Source organism: Terrapene carolina, unplaced genomic scaffold, assembly GCF_002925995.2.
Source record: "Terrapene carolina triunguis isolate 2854851 unplaced genomic scaffold, T_m_triunguis-2.0 Scaffold62, whole genome shotgun sequence".
Classification (NCBI taxonomy): Eukaryota; Metazoa; Chordata; order Testudines; family Emydidae; genus Terrapene; species Terrapene triunguis.
In genome coordinates this window covers 18,829,320-18,851,546 of record NW_020664413.1, presented here as the reverse complement: position 1 = coordinate 18,851,546, position 22,227 = coordinate 18,829,320, and the positions used below count along the sequence as shown (strand labels likewise).

At 38.7% G+C, this 22,227-nt stretch overlaps 1 protein-coding gene across 1 annotated transcript in view; it reads left to right on the top strand.

Annotated features, from left to right (window-relative positions):
* The window catches only part of LOC112105812 (von Willebrand factor D and EGF domain-containing protein-like), a 246,414-nt gene that overhangs the window by 44,841 nt on the left and 179,346 nt on the right, over nucleotides 1-22,227 (top strand). Inside the window, exon 2 of the mRNA XM_029910510.1 lies at nucleotides 17,313-17,497. Within this exon, the coding sequence (XP_029766370.1) occupies nucleotides 17,313-17,497 (185 nt within the window). The remainder of the gene's footprint in view (nucleotides 1-17,312; nucleotides 17,498-22,227) is intronic.

Genomic DNA, 22,227 nt, shown 5'->3' with positions numbered 1-22,227 from the left:
AAGTATAAAATCCCCCAAGAAACATCATCCAGGCAGACTGAAACTGCTAATTAAATCGGTGACCATTTTGTTACTATACTAATCATACAGAGAGTAATAAAAAGAGACTCATGTATTTGAATATTTAAAGTGAATTGTGACCATATGTACAGAAACTGCATCTTGCAAGTGTTGAAAAATTGACACAAAGGATTGGTAATGAACAGGATGTCAAGAAAGCTATTTCAATGAATGTTTTAATTCCATACTTGGGAGTACAGCTTTATTTCAACCCACTGGCCAGGCAGGCTTGTTGAGTACTTCTAGTCTATAACCCTTTAATATTTTTAAAGCTATCTTCATATGATGTAACAGACAGCTAGAGTTTCTGCATCTACTACAGTAGCCATTATATACTTAAGTAAAAGGAGAAACATACTTGGGATAGAATCTATACAAGTTTCTTTTTAGATAGAGCCATTTACAACTAGGTTACTAGATTATAAAATCCTTACTGGATTGTAAATTAGTTGTGCAATGGACCATGTCTTTGTACCGCACACTGCTGGGGCACTGTAAATAACCTTCAGACCAAAGACAGAGTGAACCAAACTTTTTTTTTTTTATTTCAAAATGGTGACAGAAAAACATTCCCTGAATATACAAGGAACTTGTGGCTGCCCAAAATATTATTGCTTTGGCTACCGTGAAAAGCAGTGAATAATATCAGGGGGAAAAGGGGAGGAGAGGAAAACTTGTCCAGTAAAAAAGAATTGTTATATGGTTACCACATATAGAACTCAAGATATGGCTAATATTTGCTCACAGTTATAGCTAATTAGTGACAGGTGCTTCAGAGACAGGTATAGAAGCCTTTATCCTATTGGGATCCAGGAAGTGGGCGGGCTTCACCCGCCCACTGCTAAAGGAGCCCCCCTAGCCTAAGCGGGGGTCCACAGGACCTGGAGACCAAAAAATTACGGGGGACAACTAATAAAAGAACAGGGACAGGAGTGAGGTCAAAGGGTCAAACGAAGGGAACCAGACGGGGACACCGAGCAGAGAACCCTGGACATCACCCACTACTCCTCGAAGGCGTCAAGGGAGCCAGTGGACGCCGCCCAGAGGAACTCTGCCCGGATACGTGAACGAACGGAGGACCGGAAATAGACCCCACAGTCACAGGAGACTCCATCGGCCAACCTCCTCACTCTGGTTTTATAGATGGCCAGTTTTGCTAGGGCCAGGAGGAGGTTGACCAGGAGGTCCCGTGACTTTGTGAGGCGACGGATAGGGAGTGCATAAATAAAAAGGTGAGGGGAAAAGTGCAACCAAAATCTTAACAAAATATCCATGAGGAGCCGGAATAAGGGCTGCAGCCTGGCGCACTCCAGGTAAACTTATGCTAGGCTAAGAAAAGCAGAAAACTTTGCCCATTTTTTTGTACTTCAAGGAGTGTATGGTACATAAAAGTGAAGAGCCTAGAATGGAGAGCATTTGGTGCCTACCCATACTAAGACCATGGAGGGGAAATGGAATGAAACAGTATATTATGATGACTCTCACAGGCCTATGTTAGTAAGTGGCTATGACCAGAGCTAACATCTCTAGCAGTCCTGATCCAGAACCAAATGCAGGACATTTATATTTAGGGACAATTTTCAAAGGGATCTAGACCCAGCCTCCATGTATGTGTATTCAAACACCTGCTTTTAATGGGCTAATTTCTGTCCTTACATTCTCATACCGTTTTTTATAAGGTGTCTGCATGCACAGTTCATAGATTCCAACATTCACAAATGCACCTGTTTGTGTATGTAAAGTCTATTGGTGTGTGCTGTCTACATAGACAAATATAGACTACTTTTAGAAAATTTGGTTCATAAAACCTGGGCAACGGCATTGCTACTCAGACTCCAATTGGAATCGTTATACCTCAATGTCATTCTTTTTTGTAAATCTAGTCAGTTGACAATAAGTAACCCATAGTATGAGCATAGATCATCCTCCAGAGAGCATTATTGTTCAAGGAAGGTTGTATGAATTAGTCAGAATAACTGGGGAAATGTTGCCAAAGTTCAGCGTCCTCCATGAGAGCAGTCTGGAAAAAATGTTGACTCTTGAATCTAGCCTGCATCCAAGCTTAGACAGGAAAACAAGTCAGATCCTCAAAGGGGCAAACCATGGACATCAAATTTCCATCTGAATAGAGTCGCAATGGGTTCTAAAATCGAAGTATTCAAGTTCATTTTTGCTACCGCTGTCTAGGAAAGCACCGTTTGAAGGGGTATGTTTGGCTGAGATTAGGAGGTAAGAAAGAACCTTTTCATTTTTGTCTCACTCTTTCATTCTGAGAGATGAGAACAAAGGAGACCAATCAATAACTATAATTATAATTTTCTTTCTATTGATTTCTCAAAAGTCCTTAAAGGCATCGTCATTAACTTAAAGCTAACTTATGAAAATTTATGAGGTTTTTAATTCTCTCCTGACAAAGTAATAGTAGGTTATTTCTATATTCAAATGCTTAACATTTTTCGTTCCATAGCCAGGCCAGAATAAGTGAAAATGACACTTGGTAAAAATTAATACAGTAATCGACACATTTTGGCTCTCTTGCTTTCTCTAAACTGGAAGAGAAGATACATAAGACTATTTTAAAAGCAGCAAAAGATCAGGTTCCCCTGTTCCGTTAAATTTCACACTTTGTATTTACAATGCCAGCACATTTTCTGTATTTGTATCCATTGTTCTATTTGTGTGTTACTTTAGGATTGACAAAAGGTGCCAGATAGACAATCCTAGAGACTGAAGTACTTTATTCATCCACAAAATAGATGTAGCACAGGCAGCTGCAGTGCAAGCTTTGCCAGGTTGGGTATGCTTCAGCTCTCACTGAAGTCAATGGGAGTCTTTACATTAACTTTTACAGAAGTGAAATTGAGCCCATTGTCCCTCCAATGTGCATAAACCCTGTCATAGGAGAACAGCCTCTGGTAGAGTGGAGGTAGTTCAATCTCAATGCCCAGTCTCTGAGACTGTCAACAAGGGGTGAATTAGTGCCAATTGTGATACTAATTTTTGGGATATGGACATCCTGGAACAGGAAAGATTTTGCATAGGCCATCAAAAAGCCAAGACAACAACAGCTGGCCTAAACTGGATTTGAAATGGCAATCTAGTAATGAAAGTGTCTGCCATTATCAAAATTTCAAGTAATCTTTAACAGTTGTTTTGATGTGGTGAAAAAGAGGTTATCGGCATGCATAGAATCACAGAAGATACATAGACAGTGGAAAAGGCCTATTAGCTCATCCAGCCCATCTTGCTACGAATGCAGAATGTTTCTTGACAGTACATTTTCAGTTGTTTAGTCTGGTCTAGTTTTAAAGTATGCCAACCAAAGAGGCTTCCACCACTTCCCTTGGGACACTATTCCATAGCTAAATACTATAGATCTCATGGGAGAAGTTGATAGCAACGAATATAACTCAGAAGTTAGGAATTGTATAAAATTGATAAGGGAAGCAAAGGGACACAAGGAGAAACCTATGGCCAGAAGAGTTAGGGACAATAAGAAGGAGTTTAAGTATACCAGGAACAAAAAGAATCCTAGCAATGGTATTGGTCCATTACAAGATGGAAATGGTGGGATTATCAGTTTAATGCAGAAAAGGCAGAAGTCTTTAAGAAATATTTCTGTTCTGTATTTGGGAAAAAGACAGATGATGCAGTATTATCATATAACACTTTTTCCATTCCATTAGTATGACTGGAGGATGTTAAACAGCAGCTACCAAAGTTAGACATTTTAAAATCAGCAGGTCTGGATAACTTCAAGATAAATCCAAGAGCTATAAAAGAGCTGGCTGAGGGGCTTGCTGGACCATTCATGTTGGTTTTCAGTAAGTCTTGCGATACTGGGGAAGTTCCAGAAGACTGAAAGAAAACTAATGATGTGCCAAGAGTTAAAACGGAAAAATGGGATGATCTGGGCAGTTATAGGTGTGTCACTCTAACATAGATCCCGGGCAAGATAATAGAATGACTCATTAGGGACTTGATTAATAATGAATTAAAGGAGGGTAATATAATTAATGCCAATCAATATGGATGTATGGAAAATAGATCCTGTCAAACTAATTTCTTTTTTTTAAATGAGATTGCATGTTTGGTTGATAAAGGTAATAGTGTTTATGTAATACACTTAGAGTTCTATAAGGTGTTTGACCCGGTACTGTGCAACAATTTGATTACAAAACTAGAATGATATAAAATTAACATGGCACACATTAAATGGATTAAAAGATGGCTAACTGACAGGTCTCAAAATGTAAGTGTAAATGACGACTCATCTTTGAATGGGTGTGTCTCTAGTGAGGTCCCTCGTGGATTGGTTCTTGGCCCTTATGCTATTTAACATTTTTATCAATGACATGCAAGAAAACAAAGTCATACCTGATAAAGTTTGCAGATGACACAAAAAGTGGGGGAGTGGTAAATAGTGAAGAAGACTGGTGACCCATACAGAGTGATCTGGATCGCTTGATAAACTGGGCACAAAAACAATATGCATTTTAATACAACTAAATTTAAAGGAACAAAGAATGTAGGGCATACTTAAAGGAGGGGGACTCTGTGCTGGGAAACTGACTCTGGAAAAGATTGGGGGAGGGGATAATCAACCGAACCTAAGCTCTCAGTTCAACACTGTGGACAAAGGGGATAATGCCATTGAGGGATGAATAAACAGGGGAATCTTGAGTCGGAGCAGGGAGGTTATTTTACCTCTGTATTTGGCACGGGTACAACCATTGCTGGAATACTGTGTTGAGTTCTGTCCACAATTCAAGAAGGATCTTGATAAATTGGAGAGGCTTCAGAGAAGAGACACAAGAATGATTAAGGATTAGAAAACATGGCTTATAGTCATACACTCAAGGAGCTCAACCTATTTAGCTTAATAAAGAGAAGGTTAAGGGGTCACTTGATTTACATGGGGAACACATATTTGATAATGGCTCTTCAATTTAGTGGAGAAAGGTATAAAATGATCCAATCGCTGAAAGTTGAAGCCAGAGAAATTCAGAGTGGGAAATAAGATGTAAATTTTCAATAGTGGGAGCAATTAACCGCTGGAGCCATTTACCAAGGGTTGTGGTGAATTCTCCATCACTCACAACTTTTAAAGCCAGATTGGATGTTTTTCTTAAAGATATGCTCTAAAAATCATTTTGGGGATGTTCTATGACTTGTGTTATACAGAAGGTCAAATCAGATTATCAAAATGGTCCTTTCTGGCCTTGGAATTTATACATCATTGTTTAAAATTTCTTCACTATAACTTTACATTTTCCCTTCTTAATAATATCCCATAGCACTTTTCAAACACAGCAGGTGATAACGGCGGTATTCCTGTCAGACATTGCTTCTGTCTCTCAGTAAAGCACATCCAAGGCTATGTGTGAGAGATAGGCTTTTACACTTGCCTGCAGAACTCCTGCACTATCAATATTTAGCATACTACTTTTTAAAGTTCTCTTGGGGAATTCTGACTACAAAAGATGTTTCATATAATCAATCAATTCTTTCTAATCTACAAGTTAAGAACAGAAATCAAACCGTAGATAACAGACCAAAGCACGACTAGGTAATTGCTTTGTCTGGAAGTAAAAGTGGAACACAGCTGGCCTGTGGTTTGGCAATAGTATGTTTCATTACTTCATGGAAGATCCAGGGTGATAAGTGACCTTGTTCCCAGGCAAACAGAACTTTGATGCATCATTCAAGTGATACATTTGGGCTGTTGAAGTGTTCCAGTTACAACCTTCTCACAGTGTTCCAGGTTACCTCATTTGTGTAGACAAACTGATTAACCCACAATAAGGATTCATGTTCTTACATCCTGCCTGGTGGCAAGGAGCTGTGGTAATCAGTGTGGAGTGGAAAAAATATCAGAGATTCCATTTGGGCAACTTGCAGCATTGTGGGCCAGGTCCAGTGAGGGAGAAGCCATATTTGTCTTGGATACCTCACAGGGAGGTGATACGGACCGTACTTTATTGCAAAATAAAAGGAAATAAGGACAACCCAGGGAATTATAAACCAGTCAGCTTAACTTCTGTACCCAGAAAAATAATGGAGGAAATAATCAATTTGTAAGCATCTTGAAGAAACTAAGGCGATAAGTAACAGCCAGCACGGGGATTGTCAAGAACAAATCAAGTCAAACCAACCCAAAGTAATAATCTTCTTTGACAGGGTAACAAGCATGGATGGAGGGAGCAGTAGATGTGGTATAACTTGACTTTAGTAAGACTTTTGATAGTGTCTCACATGAACGTCTCATAGGCAAAGTAGGAAAATATAACCTAGATAAACCTACTATAAGGTGAGTGCACAACTGGCTGGAAAACCATACCAAATGGTTCACAATTGAGCTGGAAGGTCTTATTGAGTGGGGTTTACAGGGAGCTGTCCTGGGTCTGGTTCTATTCAGTATCTTCAGAAAATATTTTGACAATGATATAGAGAATACACTTATAAATTCTGAAGACAATACAAAGCTGGGAGAGGTTGCAAACACTTTGGAGGATAGAATTAGAATTCAGAATGATCTTGACAAACTGGAGAAATGGTTTGAATTAAGCAGAATGAAATTCAGTTAGGACAAGTGCAAAGTATTAGACTGAGGAAGGAATAATCAATTACACAAATACAAAATGGGAAATGACTACTTGGGAAGGAGTGCTGCAGAAAAGGACCTGGTGTTACAGTGGATCCCAAACTGAATATGAATCAACTATGTAATACTTTTTAAAACAAAAAACAAAAAAAAAACCAAAAACAAAACAAAACATCATTCTGGGATGTATTAGCAGAAGTGTTGTAAGCAAGACACAACAAGTAATTATTCCACTTTACTCAGCACTAATAAGGCCTCAGCTGGAGTATTGTGTTCAATTCTGGGCATCACATTTCAGGAAAGATGTGGACAAATTGGCAAAAGTCCAGTGGAGAGCAACAAAAATGATTAAAGGTCTAGAAAACATGACCCAGGAGGAAAGATTGAAAAAAAATGGGTTTGTTTAGTCTGGAGAATAGAAGACTGAGCAGGGGCATAACAACAGTCTTCAAGCACATAAAAGGTTATAAAGCAGGGGTCGGCAACCTTTCAGAAGTGGTGTGCCGAGTCTTCATTTATTCATTCTAATTTAAGGTTTCGCGTGCCAGTAATACATTTTAACATTTTTAGAGTGTATCTTTCTATAAGTCTATAATACATAATTAAACTATTGTTGTATGTAAATTAAATAAGGTTTTTAAAATGTTTAAGAACCTTCATTTAAAATTAAATTAAAATGCAGAGCCCCTCGGACCGTTGGACAGGACCGGGCAGTGTGAGTGCCACTGAAAAACAGCTCACGTGCCGCCTTTGGCATGTGTGCCATAGGTTGCCTACCCCTGTTGTAAAGAGTAGGGTAATAAATTGTTCTCCTTAGTCACTGGGGACAGGACGAGAAATAATGGGCTTAAATTGCAGCAAGGGAGATTTAGGTGAGACATTAGGGAAATCTTCCTCACTATAAGAGTATTTAAGCACTGGAACAAATTATCACGGGAGGTTGTGGAATTGCTGTCATTGTCTACTCTAACATGTTCTTAAAAACCTCCAATCACCTATCAGGGATGGTTTAGAAACTTTAGATAATACTTAGCTCTGCCTCAGTGCAGGGGATTGTACTAGCTGACCTATCGAGGTCCCTTCCAGTTCTACAGTTCTATGCTTCTATGAATATACAGTATGTCCATAGAAGTGAACAGACTAAAATCTATATTTTGTATGAATGGTTGATATATCATACCTACATCAATAACAGTCTCTTAGTTGTATGCTGGAAATTGCTGTGAAAATAACAAGATGCCTTATTTTCAAAACATTCAAAATATATTTTTAGCATTAGAGCTATAGAAAAAAATTTGGTTTTGATTGGTCCAATTTTTTCTCTAACTTCTGTCTACCAGGACTGGTTGAATCATTTATTAAGTATAAATTATGCAAAATACAATCTGTTTTTTAGTCCCCTAGTTATCTCTTCATGGGTCATGATTTCTATATAGATGCTCATTATACACACATGTCCAATTAATATTGTGTGTGAACACAATATGACTTGTTTAGGACCTGGTCATTAGGAGTATGAGTATGTGCTAGTTGTGCCACATGATTGGTCACCTAGTGTTAGCTCTGTTTTTCAATGATCTGCAAACAGGTTGTGATTTGTACTTGTTTACTATGGAGTTTCTTTGCAATATTTTTTAAAAGGCCATGAGAGCGCATATGATTCAAATGTTCTCAAATATTTATTCACACTCATATTCACCACAATTTGTGAATAAAATTTCTCTCACCAGAATGTTCACAATAATTAAAGAGAGTCTCAAATACTTATGAAAAATGTCAATGAGTTTTATTCAAAAGAATATGGACAAATAGGGTTTTCGGGGTTTTTTATGTAAATTCACCTGGCTTTACCTGATAGATCACAATAATACCCCTCCCTGAAACATAGTATTAAAATTAGCATAAAAATTAACTGGAACACATTCTTCTCTTACCATTGTGAATTTGGCTACTAACAGTTTGGAGAGAATTCCTCCTTCTCATCTAGTTTCCTCTCTTTCTCCCAATACTCTTTTTCCACAGAAGGTAAATAACATTAATGAGAAATTGATTCCATTGACAGACTCTGAAATCTTCAATTTTGTATCATTTCTGAACAATGAAATATTGCTGCAAGGCATGGAGGTATTTAGTATTAAAACAGCTATGAAATAGAAAGTTATGAAGTTATTTATTTTTAATTCATTTAGAATTATGGCCTAATGCTCTAGATATTTTTGACCTTATTTGAAAATTTTATGTAAATCACTATATTTTAATTAAACATACTGGGACATGACTCAATATACTATAAAACACCACTTTTCCCCTAAAGAGATTAAATTACATCTTAAAACATAAGTAAAAATAGTTGTGAATATACAGCCCAAACCCTTTGATGTCACTGTAGTGCTGTTGTTCTTTTGTCCACAGGATTTATAACCAATGTATGAACCAAAGCAATAAGTCCTTACCGTGGCCTTAGATTCAATGGGCTAGATTCAGTGCTGTGATTCCTAACTGGTGCAGCATAGAAAGTGCAAGACATGAGGTTAAGCTATGTGTGCAACATCTGGATTCTCTCTGTAATGGAGGACAGTATGACTCCTGACATAAGATAGATCAACCCCAGGGACAGCTGTCATATACCGCCGCCTGCCAACAGTTCCCAGTGGGCTTCTCCACAACCCAATAGCACTGAGTGCTAGGACCACTCATCCACCCTCCCTTGACACATTCTCCTCTGCCACAGTCTCTGCCCTTGGCAGGTCTAGTTTATGGGTGGAGGTGCAAGGTAGTTGTCCTGGTGTCAACTTGGCCGGACACATAATGCTCTGCTGACCATTTTTTTTTTTTTTTAAAGTTCATTTGCTCCGGTACGTTTGTATGTGTTTGTATCTGCCCTGGCTGGCAAAGCACCTAGGCCTGGCCAAGGCATGACCCCTATGCCAGGAGTTGAGATTGGAGATAGCTCATGTGGCCCTGCATAACTCCTGCACTGAAGGACTTCCCATTCAGGCCGTTGCATTTTGTGGTCTCTTTATACTTCTGGAGCAGCAGTATAGGGGCTGGTACAATGGCCAGAACCTGCCTCGTATGAATTTTTTTTTTTTAAGTAAGGATTGGGGGAAGGACTGCAAGCCTTGGCCCTATGGGCCTGATCCTACCAGGTGCTGAGCTTGCGTACCCTGTTGGCTTCAATGAGATCTGAGGGAACTCATCACCATGCAAGAGTAGGGCAGTTTGTATTTTTTATCCAAACATTAGAATCTCAGAATTTTTTTCTCCAGTAAGCACCAGAATCAAACACGCCCCTTCCTCTGTGTCTAGTAAGGGCCATGCCTGCAGTGGAATTAGTATGGAGAAGGCAGGATGCTAAGCACCAGGCAAGCTCAGCCCCTATGTTGCAGCAAGGAGAGGGTGGGAGAATGGGTGGGCTAAGGGAGGATAGGGAGTATGGACAGATAATTACATGGACCCATTATCAAGGAACCTTCACTGCAATTAAGGAAAGGGGCAGTTGCAGCCTGGGGTTCAGAGGACGAGTCCTGTGGAAGTCCACATTTCTCAGGCTGTGTGCAGGAAGATTTGGTCCCAAAAGTATATTAATGTTTTAGGGTTGTAACTTTAAAGAAATCCAAATCACACAGAATCACAGCACCTTACTGAATGGGGACTACTCTCTTTTCATTTGTGTCAGAAATGCTTATTTTTCATTAATTGTCATCAAACTAGCCATCTATTTCTCTGAGCGTTAGAATGTGCTTTCAAATATATTGTGTGTCTAGCACTGTTCTGGCCAAAATAAATACAAATCTCAGCCTCACAGACCTTATTTCTTTTACTGTTTTCTATCTGCTACCACCTATTGATATTATTTGACTGGCAGCTGCTATTCAGAGTAAACAAACAAGCTCTCAGCCTCCTAAGCCTTTGTCTGAGTAATCCATTGATATTTACTGGGAGGGCAGACGGCAGAGAGAGTTCTAGCTCACCAAAGCTAACATGCCATTGTAAATAAATACAAAATGAAGAATGCTTTATTTTTAAGTTTGCCCTGTCTTGCTCCAATTCCCTCTGCTGTGTACCCCTTACCTCATCCTCTGCCAGCATTGCAGTGCCCTGCTCCTTTCCAAATGGAATCAGAGCATCAATCAGGAGGTAACGGGCCCCTTTGGGGCTGCACAGATAAATTCTATTCTAGCATCCTTTTCGTCACAGTCACTGAAAGAGAAATGAATGGCTGCATGCAGCACAGCTGGCTGGCTGTTAACACTGGGCTACATATAACAATCTTATACCAATGGAAGTTGGGGCTGTTTGGAATTTGGGGCCAGATCTTGAACCACCTGGTGGCAGTGCTCCGCACAGCTGAGGAATAGGGAGCCTTAAACCATCTTTACCAGACTCCCTCTGGATACCTTAGACAAGCTACATGGCTTCTCAGATATGTCTACATTTGAGCTGGAAGGTTTGATTCCCAGCTTGTACAGAAATCCCCATGCAAGCTCTGCTCAAGCGAGCTCCATTGAAGCCAGATGGCAAAGGCAGAAGCAATGCAAAGGAATGGAGTGATACACAGTTAACAACATTGTAGTCTGTATCTACCTCGGAAAGCTGAGCCAACCTTGGAAAATCAAGGAAGTAAATAATCCTTCGCCTTGATGGTTCCTGTGGCCAGACCCTCAGCTGATGTAAATCAGCATAGCCTTCAATGGAGCTACAGAGATTTATAGCAGCTGAGGATCTGGCCAGTGACCTAGAAGAAACAGGTAGAAGGAATTAATGTTTGCCAAATGGAGAGTACATACAGTGGAAGTAAATAAAAAATTCAAATCTAAGATGGAATACTTGACAGCATCCTGGGGCACTTTTATTGTACCCTTCTTACTTCAGCCAATGCTAGAAGGGAACAAACTGTGTAGTGGCCATGCCATCCTTTCCCTTGGCCATTACATGTCTCTAGATACGTCTATTTCCAGGAGCACTGTGGCAGGAATACAATTATGTCAGCATACCCAGAACAGCAAAATAGTGGTCCTGTAGCAGTTCACACATCTGACTTTCCTTGCACCAGTTTCTCCACCATTAGGTCTGTGCCTTTCTACCCAGACAGTTTCAGCTGAGCATAACTAATTAACAGCACATCTATTGAGCAACTAAGGGTGAAATTTTGGTTCTATTGAAATCAATGGTGAAACTCCCACTGACTTCAATAGGACTAGGATTTCACTCTAAAGTTTGGTCTACACTACATACTTACACCCGTGAGTGACGTAGTTATACCGACCTTAACCCCTCTGTGTAGACAGCGCTGACAGGAGAGCTTCTCTCACTGACATAGCTACTGCCTCTCGTGGAGGTGGACTTGTTAAGCTGACAGGAGAGTTCTCTCCCATTGGCTGAGAACATCTTCACCAGATGCAATGCAGCTGCACCGATGTAAATTTGTAGTGTAGACCTGCCCTAAGACTTTCTTTATAATGCTGACAGAGTTACTCAAACACTCTTTTTTATTTAGCAGCCACAACATGTATTGAGTTTTGTTTGCTTTGAATGTGTCAAAAAGAACCATTTCCAGTGTCTTTTTGCAGGGAGCTGCTGTCACAAAATTGTTGGTTTTCAAAAAAAAAGCATTAAAACCTAGTCAAGCAAACAAAACATTATAATGTCTTTTTAGCAACACCTCTTTAAGTATCGATGGTAATAATAGTTCAAGAAGAATCTTATTATAGAGAGCTGGAAGACTAATATAAGTTCTAGCTACTGTACATCATTTAATTCTTAATATGCACTGAAACTGGACAGGAAGAAAGCTGACTATATAATTTAAATCTTTATGGTCATAATGATGATGACCCCTTGGCTCCCCTGAAAACTCAGCATCTTTTCATAAATCTGTAATACAATTACACTAATAGAGCTGTGAGATTAAATGAAATTTACAGTTGTCCCATACAAAAAGAAATATTTCTGTTTAAAGGCAATCTAACCTGCCCCTGGGAGAACGATAACAATTCAGTACAGGACATGGACATTGACTTTTATTGTTCCCCACAGCAAGGGGGGGACAATTGTTATATTGAACACTTTCATCACAGTACACAAGCTTGACATCACATCTGACTTTGTCACACATTAAAAATGAACAGAAGGGTCTTCATTTGATTAAAGTCAATACAGCAGCAGTCCCCTTCGCACAGAGGCAAATAGTTTCCAGGTGAACTGCTTCAGGAAATAGCAGGGTTGTTGTTTTGGGTTTGTTTTTTTAAACAACACTTCCATAACATAGTCTAATTATAAAGATATTTTCCTGTTAAAGAAGTGGTAATTAGCCTGTGCCCTGAACTGCAATTTGCATCTGAGGATTTACATGGACTGTCATAAGCTTCTAAAATGTACTGTTTTTGCCTAGGAAAGTCAATAACTCAGTAACTACACAGTAAATGACTTGTGCTAGATTCTGCTCTGGCTTTCTCCAGCTTCATATTAGCGCAACTCCATTGACTTCAATGGAGTTGCTCCTGATTTGCATCAGTGTAACTGAGAGCAGAATCAAGCATTCTAACTGGAATGGAGTTGACAGCTGATCAGGTTGCCTTAGCACCTCTGCAGTCTGTAAGCATAACTATCCCACAGTCAGAGGCTGTAAAACACATTCTGATCCTTAGAGAATAAAACATTAAGAGATTGTGGTTGTTTGAGTCATGCCTTCAGAAATGTCATGTGCTTAAGGGGGCGGGGGGAGTAAGAGCATTCTTATCTTTGTCCAAATATACTCTCTTGAATTGAATTTGCTAACTTCCCTCCTGCCTTGTCCTACCATGCCCTTCTCCTGTGCTCCTAGGCTTCCCTCCCTGCCCTTTGAAAATTTCAGTTGTGTTGAATTTTCTTAATGTTAACATGCAAAACAGGATTTTTTCTAAGCTACTGTAAACATAAAGACATGAAGAATGAAAAATAATTAACCATGTCCTCAACATCTAATATATTTGCCTTGTTTTAATAGAGTAGTTAATCATCAACAAGACCATAACATGTTTTGTGGATTTGTATTATTACTAATTCATTTTGAGCAGTGTTATTAATTACGTTTAAACAGAATATTCTGTCTTATTATTATTATTATTATTATTATTATTGAAATAACTGACTATTATTAATTACATTTAAAATGATATCACAGGACTCCTGCAGTAATACTGTGCATAGAATAATATTTAAACTCCATTTACATGTAGAATCTTTTGTTTTTCATTTCAAAGGGAGGTAATTAGAATAGGCAACGGGGAATTGTGAAACCTGAGTTCTGTTCCCAGTACTACTTCTGATACATTGTGTGATGCTGGGCAAGTCATTTAAGCTCTCTATGCTTCAGTTTCCCCATGCATAAAAAAGGATAGTAAAGCACTTTGAGCTCTTGGGATGGAAGTTGTGAGGTACTATTCTTCACAAAAAACAAGGCATAAACTCCTGCTACACTGAAATTAGTATGTATACAGCAATACTACATTAACTATTTTCTGCATAATTTCTCTCTCTTTTTTTTTTTTTTTATTAATTCTTTGTCAGGAGTTTAGAAATACAAAAGATTTCCAAGAGAGTCCTGCTTCAAGTTAGGCATCTAAATTAAGAGCTCAGCGCCTCCTATTGAGAACAAGGCAACCTATTGTGGTTCTGGGAGATGGTCTGCCCGTCTCAGTCTGCCCGTTGAGTACAAGGCAGATTCCTAAGTGGCCCCCTCAAGGATTAAACTCACAACCCTGGGTTTAGCAGGACAATGCTCAAACCACTGTAAGTGTAACTGTGGGCAAGTGGCCAGGGAGGAAGTCATGGGCATCCCACACAGCAGCCAGAGGATTAAAGAGGATTAAAGCCTCTGTGTGGGATTAGGCCCTTTCCTCTTCTCAGTCTCAGGAAATTCACTGAGTTTGGTGATGGTCCATTCCATAGGGGAGCCCCACTGTCTCCAGACCTCTTCTTTGTCAGTTTTCCCCATCAATTGTCAGAGTGGTATATTTAACAAAATACAGCATAAAGGGCCTGATTCTCCGCTGCCCTGCGCCTTGTGTAGTCATTTTCATGAGTGCAAATTCAATACAAAGTTGGTGTAAAATGCTACAATTCTGAGAATGAGGCCCAATATATACCCAGAGTTCAATTCCTTCTATATTACAGCAATGTTAATGTAAAGTTTTGGGCTCCCATTGAGACATTCATCTTGAAGGTGCAACGAACTAATATGACATACGTACGAAAAGGCATTTTAATAGATACTGTCACAACTTGATCTTATAATACAAACATGAGTAAACAATCCAGAAAAGGGTCTATATAAGGCACATAAGCTCTTTGAGCTGCTAGCAGGCTATTATCTCAGGGTAAAATTCACCCTTGTGCACAAGGCTGGTCCAAGGCCTATGCACTACTGAAGATAGTTTAACTCCCACTTAACCCCCTTTTGCAAAGGACAGTTTTAATGCAATGCAGTCCCAGGACTGGCTGCACATCCACAGAAAGGATTTCTGAAGAAAGCAGGACCAGACATAACTATTTGTACAATATTTTCCAGCAGTCGCTGTGAAATGGTTCTTACCCTTCTCGGAAAAAAAGTTGGGGCATTACAAAATTAAAAAATACAGTAAATTTAATTTAATTGAAACTTTGCATTGATATTGCTCTGGCCTTTGATTGGTAAAGTGCCCTATAAGCTGTAATAATGGCTCTGTAATGCTCCATTTGTCTTGTGTACCATTGCTTTACCATCGACAGAATAAAAATAATCTTTAAAAACATTAATATAAATAGATTGACTTTGACCTTCTGAGTATCTTGTCAACAAAATAAAAATGATAAATCTGCTTCAGTGTCACTGGAGCAATATTAAAACAGGGTTATAATCTGAAAAGTGACATTTGAGAAATGATATAGTGGGGATTTCATATAAAATACCCTTTGTTTATAAAGCCAACTACTGCCAGCCCTACACATAAAAGCTTGGATGTGAACATCCTGCTATGTTCTCTCTGCCTTTTACATCATCACTAGTAATTAAAGATTACTGCTGTGAGAAGTTGGCTGACAGTTCTGTTGAAAAAGAGGCATGAAGCAGACTAGAGACCAGTTCATTCCTCCACAGTTGTATTGACTCTACAGTACTAACATGGCCAAATTTGGTGTTTTTTTTTCTGTAAAGAAAGCAGATAGGATTCAGGGAAACAGACGGAAAGCTGAGTAAAAAGGTGCATTTTTTTTTCTAACCACACATTAATTTTCTGACTACGAACACCTGGAAAATAAATAAAATCACTTGAAGTCATCAAGCCATTGCTTAACAAGAAACCATAGGATACTAAGACTCAGGAAAACAATAAAACAAGGAAGAGGGATAGACAAAATGACCTTCCATCTGTAACAGTGTTGATTCAACATGCTGACAATGCCTGAGTTTCCAAGGAACAATTTTCATACAATTTTTGCGTCTTTTGAACTTCTAGCAGTAAGAGGGAGTTGTATTAGTGCTAGATAGCTAAATTATTTTCAAGGCTTTACAATGTTAAATGTTTTTAGATCTTTTAGTATTTAAGAAGGTGTATGTTATTTCTTATACAATTTAAGAGTCCCCAGTTATTTGGGGGAAAGGGGAAACCAAAACCAAGTGAATAATAAAAAAAAAAAAATCTTTGAAAAAGATATTCTTTAACCAAGGACATGAGAAAGTATCACAGTGTACCTTTCAGCATAAATGCTTTCAAATAAATTCTACCTTAGCTTTCATTCTGAATATAACAAGTTGTTGTTTTCAGGCTATTTATTCTTTAATAATTCTTTGCAAACTGTTCATATTTTATTTTTCTTGGTTTAAATAAAACTAGTTCATGATCTAGAATGATAAATATTGAAAAGTTTGGGAATGTTGCATATTTTAGTGCTAGGGGATATCACTTTATATGAAACTAAAAATAATCATAAACACAATACTTGAGTTAAAACAAAAACAAAAAATCAAATCATCAGATTACCAAATCTGGAATCTCAGATCAACCTCTCTTTCTATTTTGAATTTTGGGGAGGGGAGACTCAAGCTATGTTTATACTGCTCTGCAGTTCGGAGTATGGGGGTTTGAACAGCAGTGCACATTAAAATGCGGTGCTGTAACTCCCCCATGTGGACACTGCAGGCATGGACAAAAAGGTTTCTAGTTCATGTTTAGCCCTCTTCAAACAGGACTATACATTAATGTGAAGTGGGAAATTAGTTTGTGCCTGCAGTGTCCACATAGGGAAGTTTCGGTGCATCATTTTGATGCCCACTGCTATTCACACCCAGGGCAGGGCAGTGTAGGCAAGCCTTCAGATGCCAGTCCCTAGAACCAAACCCAAGTTCAATGCAAAACAAGAAGGGCTTTATTTTCTGCTTCTGTTTCAAATGTGGTCAAAATCTTGTGAGATTTCAGACCAAGATGGCAAACATCCTATAACTACAGGTCCTGAGATTTTAGAGTTGACAAATCCAAACTTGAGCCCTAGCTATGATTTGGCCTTGAATCCTAGCCTGAACCTAATGTGGATTTGAACACCAGCTCCTTGGCCCATCTTCAGCAGTTATTAATTATGAGAAATTGAAATGGATATTTTGTAACCCTCATTCTTTTTACCCTTTCTTTAGCTCCGGAATGCTTTCCAGAAGGACACCAGATTCTGCACAATCCCTACCGCAGCACCAATTTTGATTCATTGGAATTACAGCAAACAGCAATTCAGGAGCTGGTTTGTGATCACTCATTGCCACAAGGGTGGTATCGTTTCATGATCAACAATAGTCCCGCAGAAATGCCAACAAAATGCGTAGAAGTTAGTAAAAATTAAGAACTAAACATCTGTGTACTTTAATAAATCCAGTAGGTGCAACTTCTCCTTTCTGTCACATCTGTAAAACCTAGGGTTGCCAATTTTGATTGGACGTATTCCTGGAGGTTTCATCATGACATAATCTTTAATTAAAGATTAATCTTTAATTCGTGGAGACTCCGGGACAATCCTGGAGACTTGACAATCCTAGTAAAACTCTAACAACAGGTAACCGAAAGGTTATAATGGGGTTGCGTGGATTTAACTGACAGGAGGATTTTGCCCTCACAGTTTGTATGGTCATCATTCCCCCAAAAGTACTTCTTAGAGGTTAGTCTATTCCAAGTAATTCTGGACTCCACACTACTGGAATGAATTCAAAGGGCCTGATTCTGTTTGCATTTACACAAGTGTAAATCAAGAGTAACTCCACATGAAGGCAATGGAGTTATATCAGTTGAAAAAAAGTGTGACAAATGACAGAGAGAAACAAGATGCAAATGTTTTTAATTAGCATTATTGCCACAGTGTATTACTTAGTCTCATAAATGGGTTAGTTGCTTTCTAGCAAAAAAAAAAAAAGCTAGTTGTTTCACATGTGACTCTGTAGAAAAGGATAAGAAAATTGATATTCATTTTCAGGTGGAGTTAATATGTACAATTTTGAAACCTAGAAAACAGAATTTATGGGCCAAATTCAGACCTTCTGGACAATGGGTGCTCTGCCAGATTATCCCCATTGTATCCTTATCAAATACCAATAGTGTACTGAGGACCACTGTATGAGATTAAAATGATGTCCAACGCATTATCAAACAAAGAGTCTATTCTGTAGAAGAATAGATTAACTGATGATTGTAAAGCACTTTGAAGATGAAAAATTCAATTTAAAGTCCCTTTTAAAAAATATTATATACCACGCTACATACAAAACATTTATGAAGTTAGAAAACAATATTATATATTCACAGTAAGAGCAACGGCTAACCGTGCATGCTTAGTCAAGACAAATAAAAGTTATTTCCATAATTTTACATTATATGGAATGTTAAATCATACTTGTCACTTTTATGGGGTTCCTAGGATTATATATACTATATCATTTAATTATAAAATATACATTTGCTTCTGTTAGTCCATCATGGAAGAAATTGTTTAAAAAGTCATATTTTGTTTATTCAGGCTGTTCTGTATATGTGCAATTATTCTATAATATATCTTGTCTTTACAATTCAGTAATTTCAGTATTTGGGAGTACTCATCTCCGCAATGTACCTTTAGCAATACATCCTTTGTTTCTTTAGCCTCCCCAACTTCGACTCCTTTATTCAGGTTTGTAGGGTTTTATCACTTGTTTAGTTTCTTAGCTTGTAACATCATTCTTACCATTGGTTTCTTAATTATTATCTGAATGGTAGAAAATAGCTGTTTCATCCTGTTCATGAAGGATTATACCTGTTATATGTCACCACTGGAAGAATGTGCTTCTTTTAGATCTTCACCTTCTAATTCTTGTCCTCTACATTCTATTCCACTTAATTAAATCACCATTTAATTTGATTTTCCATTTAATTTGAGCAGAACCTCTGGAACAAAATAATTTGTATTAATAACAGCTCAGCTTCCACCCATTAATAAGCAGTTATTATTGGATATTTCAATCACTGGCTGTAGTGAGCTGATTTTAATTAACAAGGCAGGGACAACATTCTAAACACATAGAAGGAAAAAAGTACTCAAATATGATCCATGTTCTAGTAAAAGATCGCTATAGAGAGCTAAGAGCATCATTCAGACATTCCTGTTGATATCATAATAAGCACTGCCTTGTACTATATAAATGTGACAAGCACCAAGGTGATATCAGGTGGAAACAATTAGCTGTTTATCAATTGATACAATGAACTCACTAATTCTAAGCAATATTAGGCATGAATTCAGGTTTTATCTCATGCAGTTCAATTGAACTCAGATGGGATTTAAACTACAACAAAGAAATCGAGGACTTGCCTCATTAAAGCACTTAAGCATATGAGAACAATGGGCCCACTGGGAAACCTGAACTCATCATTTAGGTGCATAATGGGAGGCTGAGCTCTTTTAAAAATCTGGTTATTTATTTAGGTGCTTAACTGGGAGATATTTGTACAGCTCTTTGGAAAGTCTTACTGAATGTTTCTATAAACATTAATGTGGGTGTAGCCTTTTCTGAATATTGTTCCATGGCCATATAGAAAAATCTTGGTCAGGGGATATCAAAACCAAGCAACTCAGGCATATTTAGGGAAAAAAATAAACTTACAGTAGGGGAGAAAGCTGCAGATTTCAGCCCTGACACTCACGAGTCATATATAACTTCAGTATTGATACTAAGAACAGCAAATCTGACATTGTCTCTTGCTTACTAATTAAACAAATGAAGTAAGTTGACAAACTGAAAAAGCAAAAAAATAAAAGTGAAAACTCCCCTATGTAGAGGAATTAAAATGTGGAGTATATCCCTGGTCCAGCATTCCTTAGACCCAGGTGCTGCCCACAAACTCATTCCTCCAGTAGCAAAATACTTTTGATTGAAACAGCTTTCCAATTTAGACATTGCCTCTTGAAATTCCCTAGGGTATAAAGGGTGATACTGACCTTGTTACCTCTGTGTTTCCTTTCCCTCTGTGTTCTCTGAGGGTGCTAACCAATTACAGACACCCCAGCATGTGCTCTCAGCCTTTGCTGAGACGCAATGCTGAGTTGCTTCCCAACAGCCAATTCAAGCAGGCACACAACCCAAACTTGCAAATATCTGTGCCCCAAAGTGTCCAGGCTGATGCTAACAGATGCACGCAACAGTTCCTTCTGAAAGTACTGCCAAATTCACTTCACAAGGGAAAAAACCACAAAGGAAGAGAGGCATTCACCACTCCTAGAATTACTCCATAGTACTGGGGAGGGGGGAGGAATGCAGAGAGCAATTGTCAGTGCCAATTGTGACAAAATGACCTTCACAGAAAGAACTAAAGTAGCATCAAAATTAAAAGATCCGAGAAAATTAAAACAAGCAAACAAAAAGAAAGAAAGAAAGAAAGAAAGAACAGGCCTAATGTAGAAGAATAAAGGGAAAGCATAAATGGGATAATGAAACAGACTTCCTAATAAAAATTATAAAAAGTGTATGCAAGCAAGCCACCAGAAAGGAACAAATACAAAACAAAGATAATAGAGCATCACCTGCTAACATTATGGATGATCCTCAATAAACACAGACATTATATCCCACTAGAAGAGCAATTCGTGAATTATAGGCTGTTTTGAGAAGCAATGAACATGACTAATGTGTGATGAAAACACAAGGAAAGCAACATGAATGACATTTGACTAGCAAACCTTGCGACACTAGCCCACAATGAACACTGAGGCCCATCACGTGCAGTCAGAATTGTGGCTTCTCCTGCCCATTTACCCATAGGAAAAAAAGAACATAGATTGTACTCTGCAACCATTAGGAAAAGTATAAACTAACAATTTGATTCTCCAAACGATGACTGCGTCTGGGGCCAGTAACAATACTTCTGATACACCACACATTAGTCAGTCATTGCTTCTCAAAAGAGCCCTAATGTTATAAACAAAGAAGACACACATACATTCTATGTGGTAAAAGGAAGCCAGATTTCTTCAGCACAAGGACTCATATATTGTTAATGGACTATCTCCACTATTGTAGTCCCTTAAACTGGCTTAGACCAGCAGGGTCATTGATGTCCAGATCTTTCCAAATGATTCCTAGTCAGAATATCTTGTCGGTCAGCGGTTTCTATCAATATACCAGCACCAGTTCAACCATCTTATCTGTCCTAATGGTTTGGGAAAGTTCAGTGTTGGGGTTTATGTCTCTTTTCCTTTAAGAGACTACTGGCAATGTCTAGTCATAATCATACCCAAATTCCTACCTTAGATCCTCCTGTGCTGCTGACACATCAGGCAGTCCAGTTCCTCCACTGATTACAGTCACTCACCAGCTGTGACACTTCTTCCCAGATGACGGTAGCACATTCAATATCCTCTGTCATTGTTTTCCACCAGTTCTTCCTTGGCCTTCCTCACTTTCTCATTCTTCTCTTGGGTATCCTGTTCAGTGCTTGCTTATCATGTCTCCCAACCACCTGAACCTTCTTTCTCTGATGATATTTTCTAACGTCCTGCTCTGTCATTTCCCTTACTCTCAAATTTATTATTTTGTCTTTCCATGAAATGTGTAGAATCTTCCTCAGCCATCTGTGATGGGCAGCACAACTGGTTGTCTGCCTCCCATGTGCCCCCTCATGGTGTAGGATCACACTACCAGCAGTCTGCCTAAGTTTCCCCTCTTGGACTGTTCAAGAAACTCAAAAACAATTTTGTCCATTCCCATCCCTTCTCAGGTTGTGCTTTATTACATTAATAAACACTCCAAATAAAGTTTTCACGGTCATCCAAAAGTCCACACAAAGGTTTCTCTTCGTCCTCCCAGGCCTTCCTGCTTGGGGCCTTTCCTGCTTTGGCAAACCACTCCGAGATCTTACCTGGCTTGAGTCTCACGCCAGAGCTACACTACAGATCTATATCGGTATAACTACATTACTCAGGGGTGCCCCTGAGCGACGTAGCTATACAGACCTAACCCCCAGTGTAGACAGTGCTATGTCAACAGAAGAGCTTCTCCTGTCAACACAGCTAACATCTCTCAGGAAGGTGGATTAACT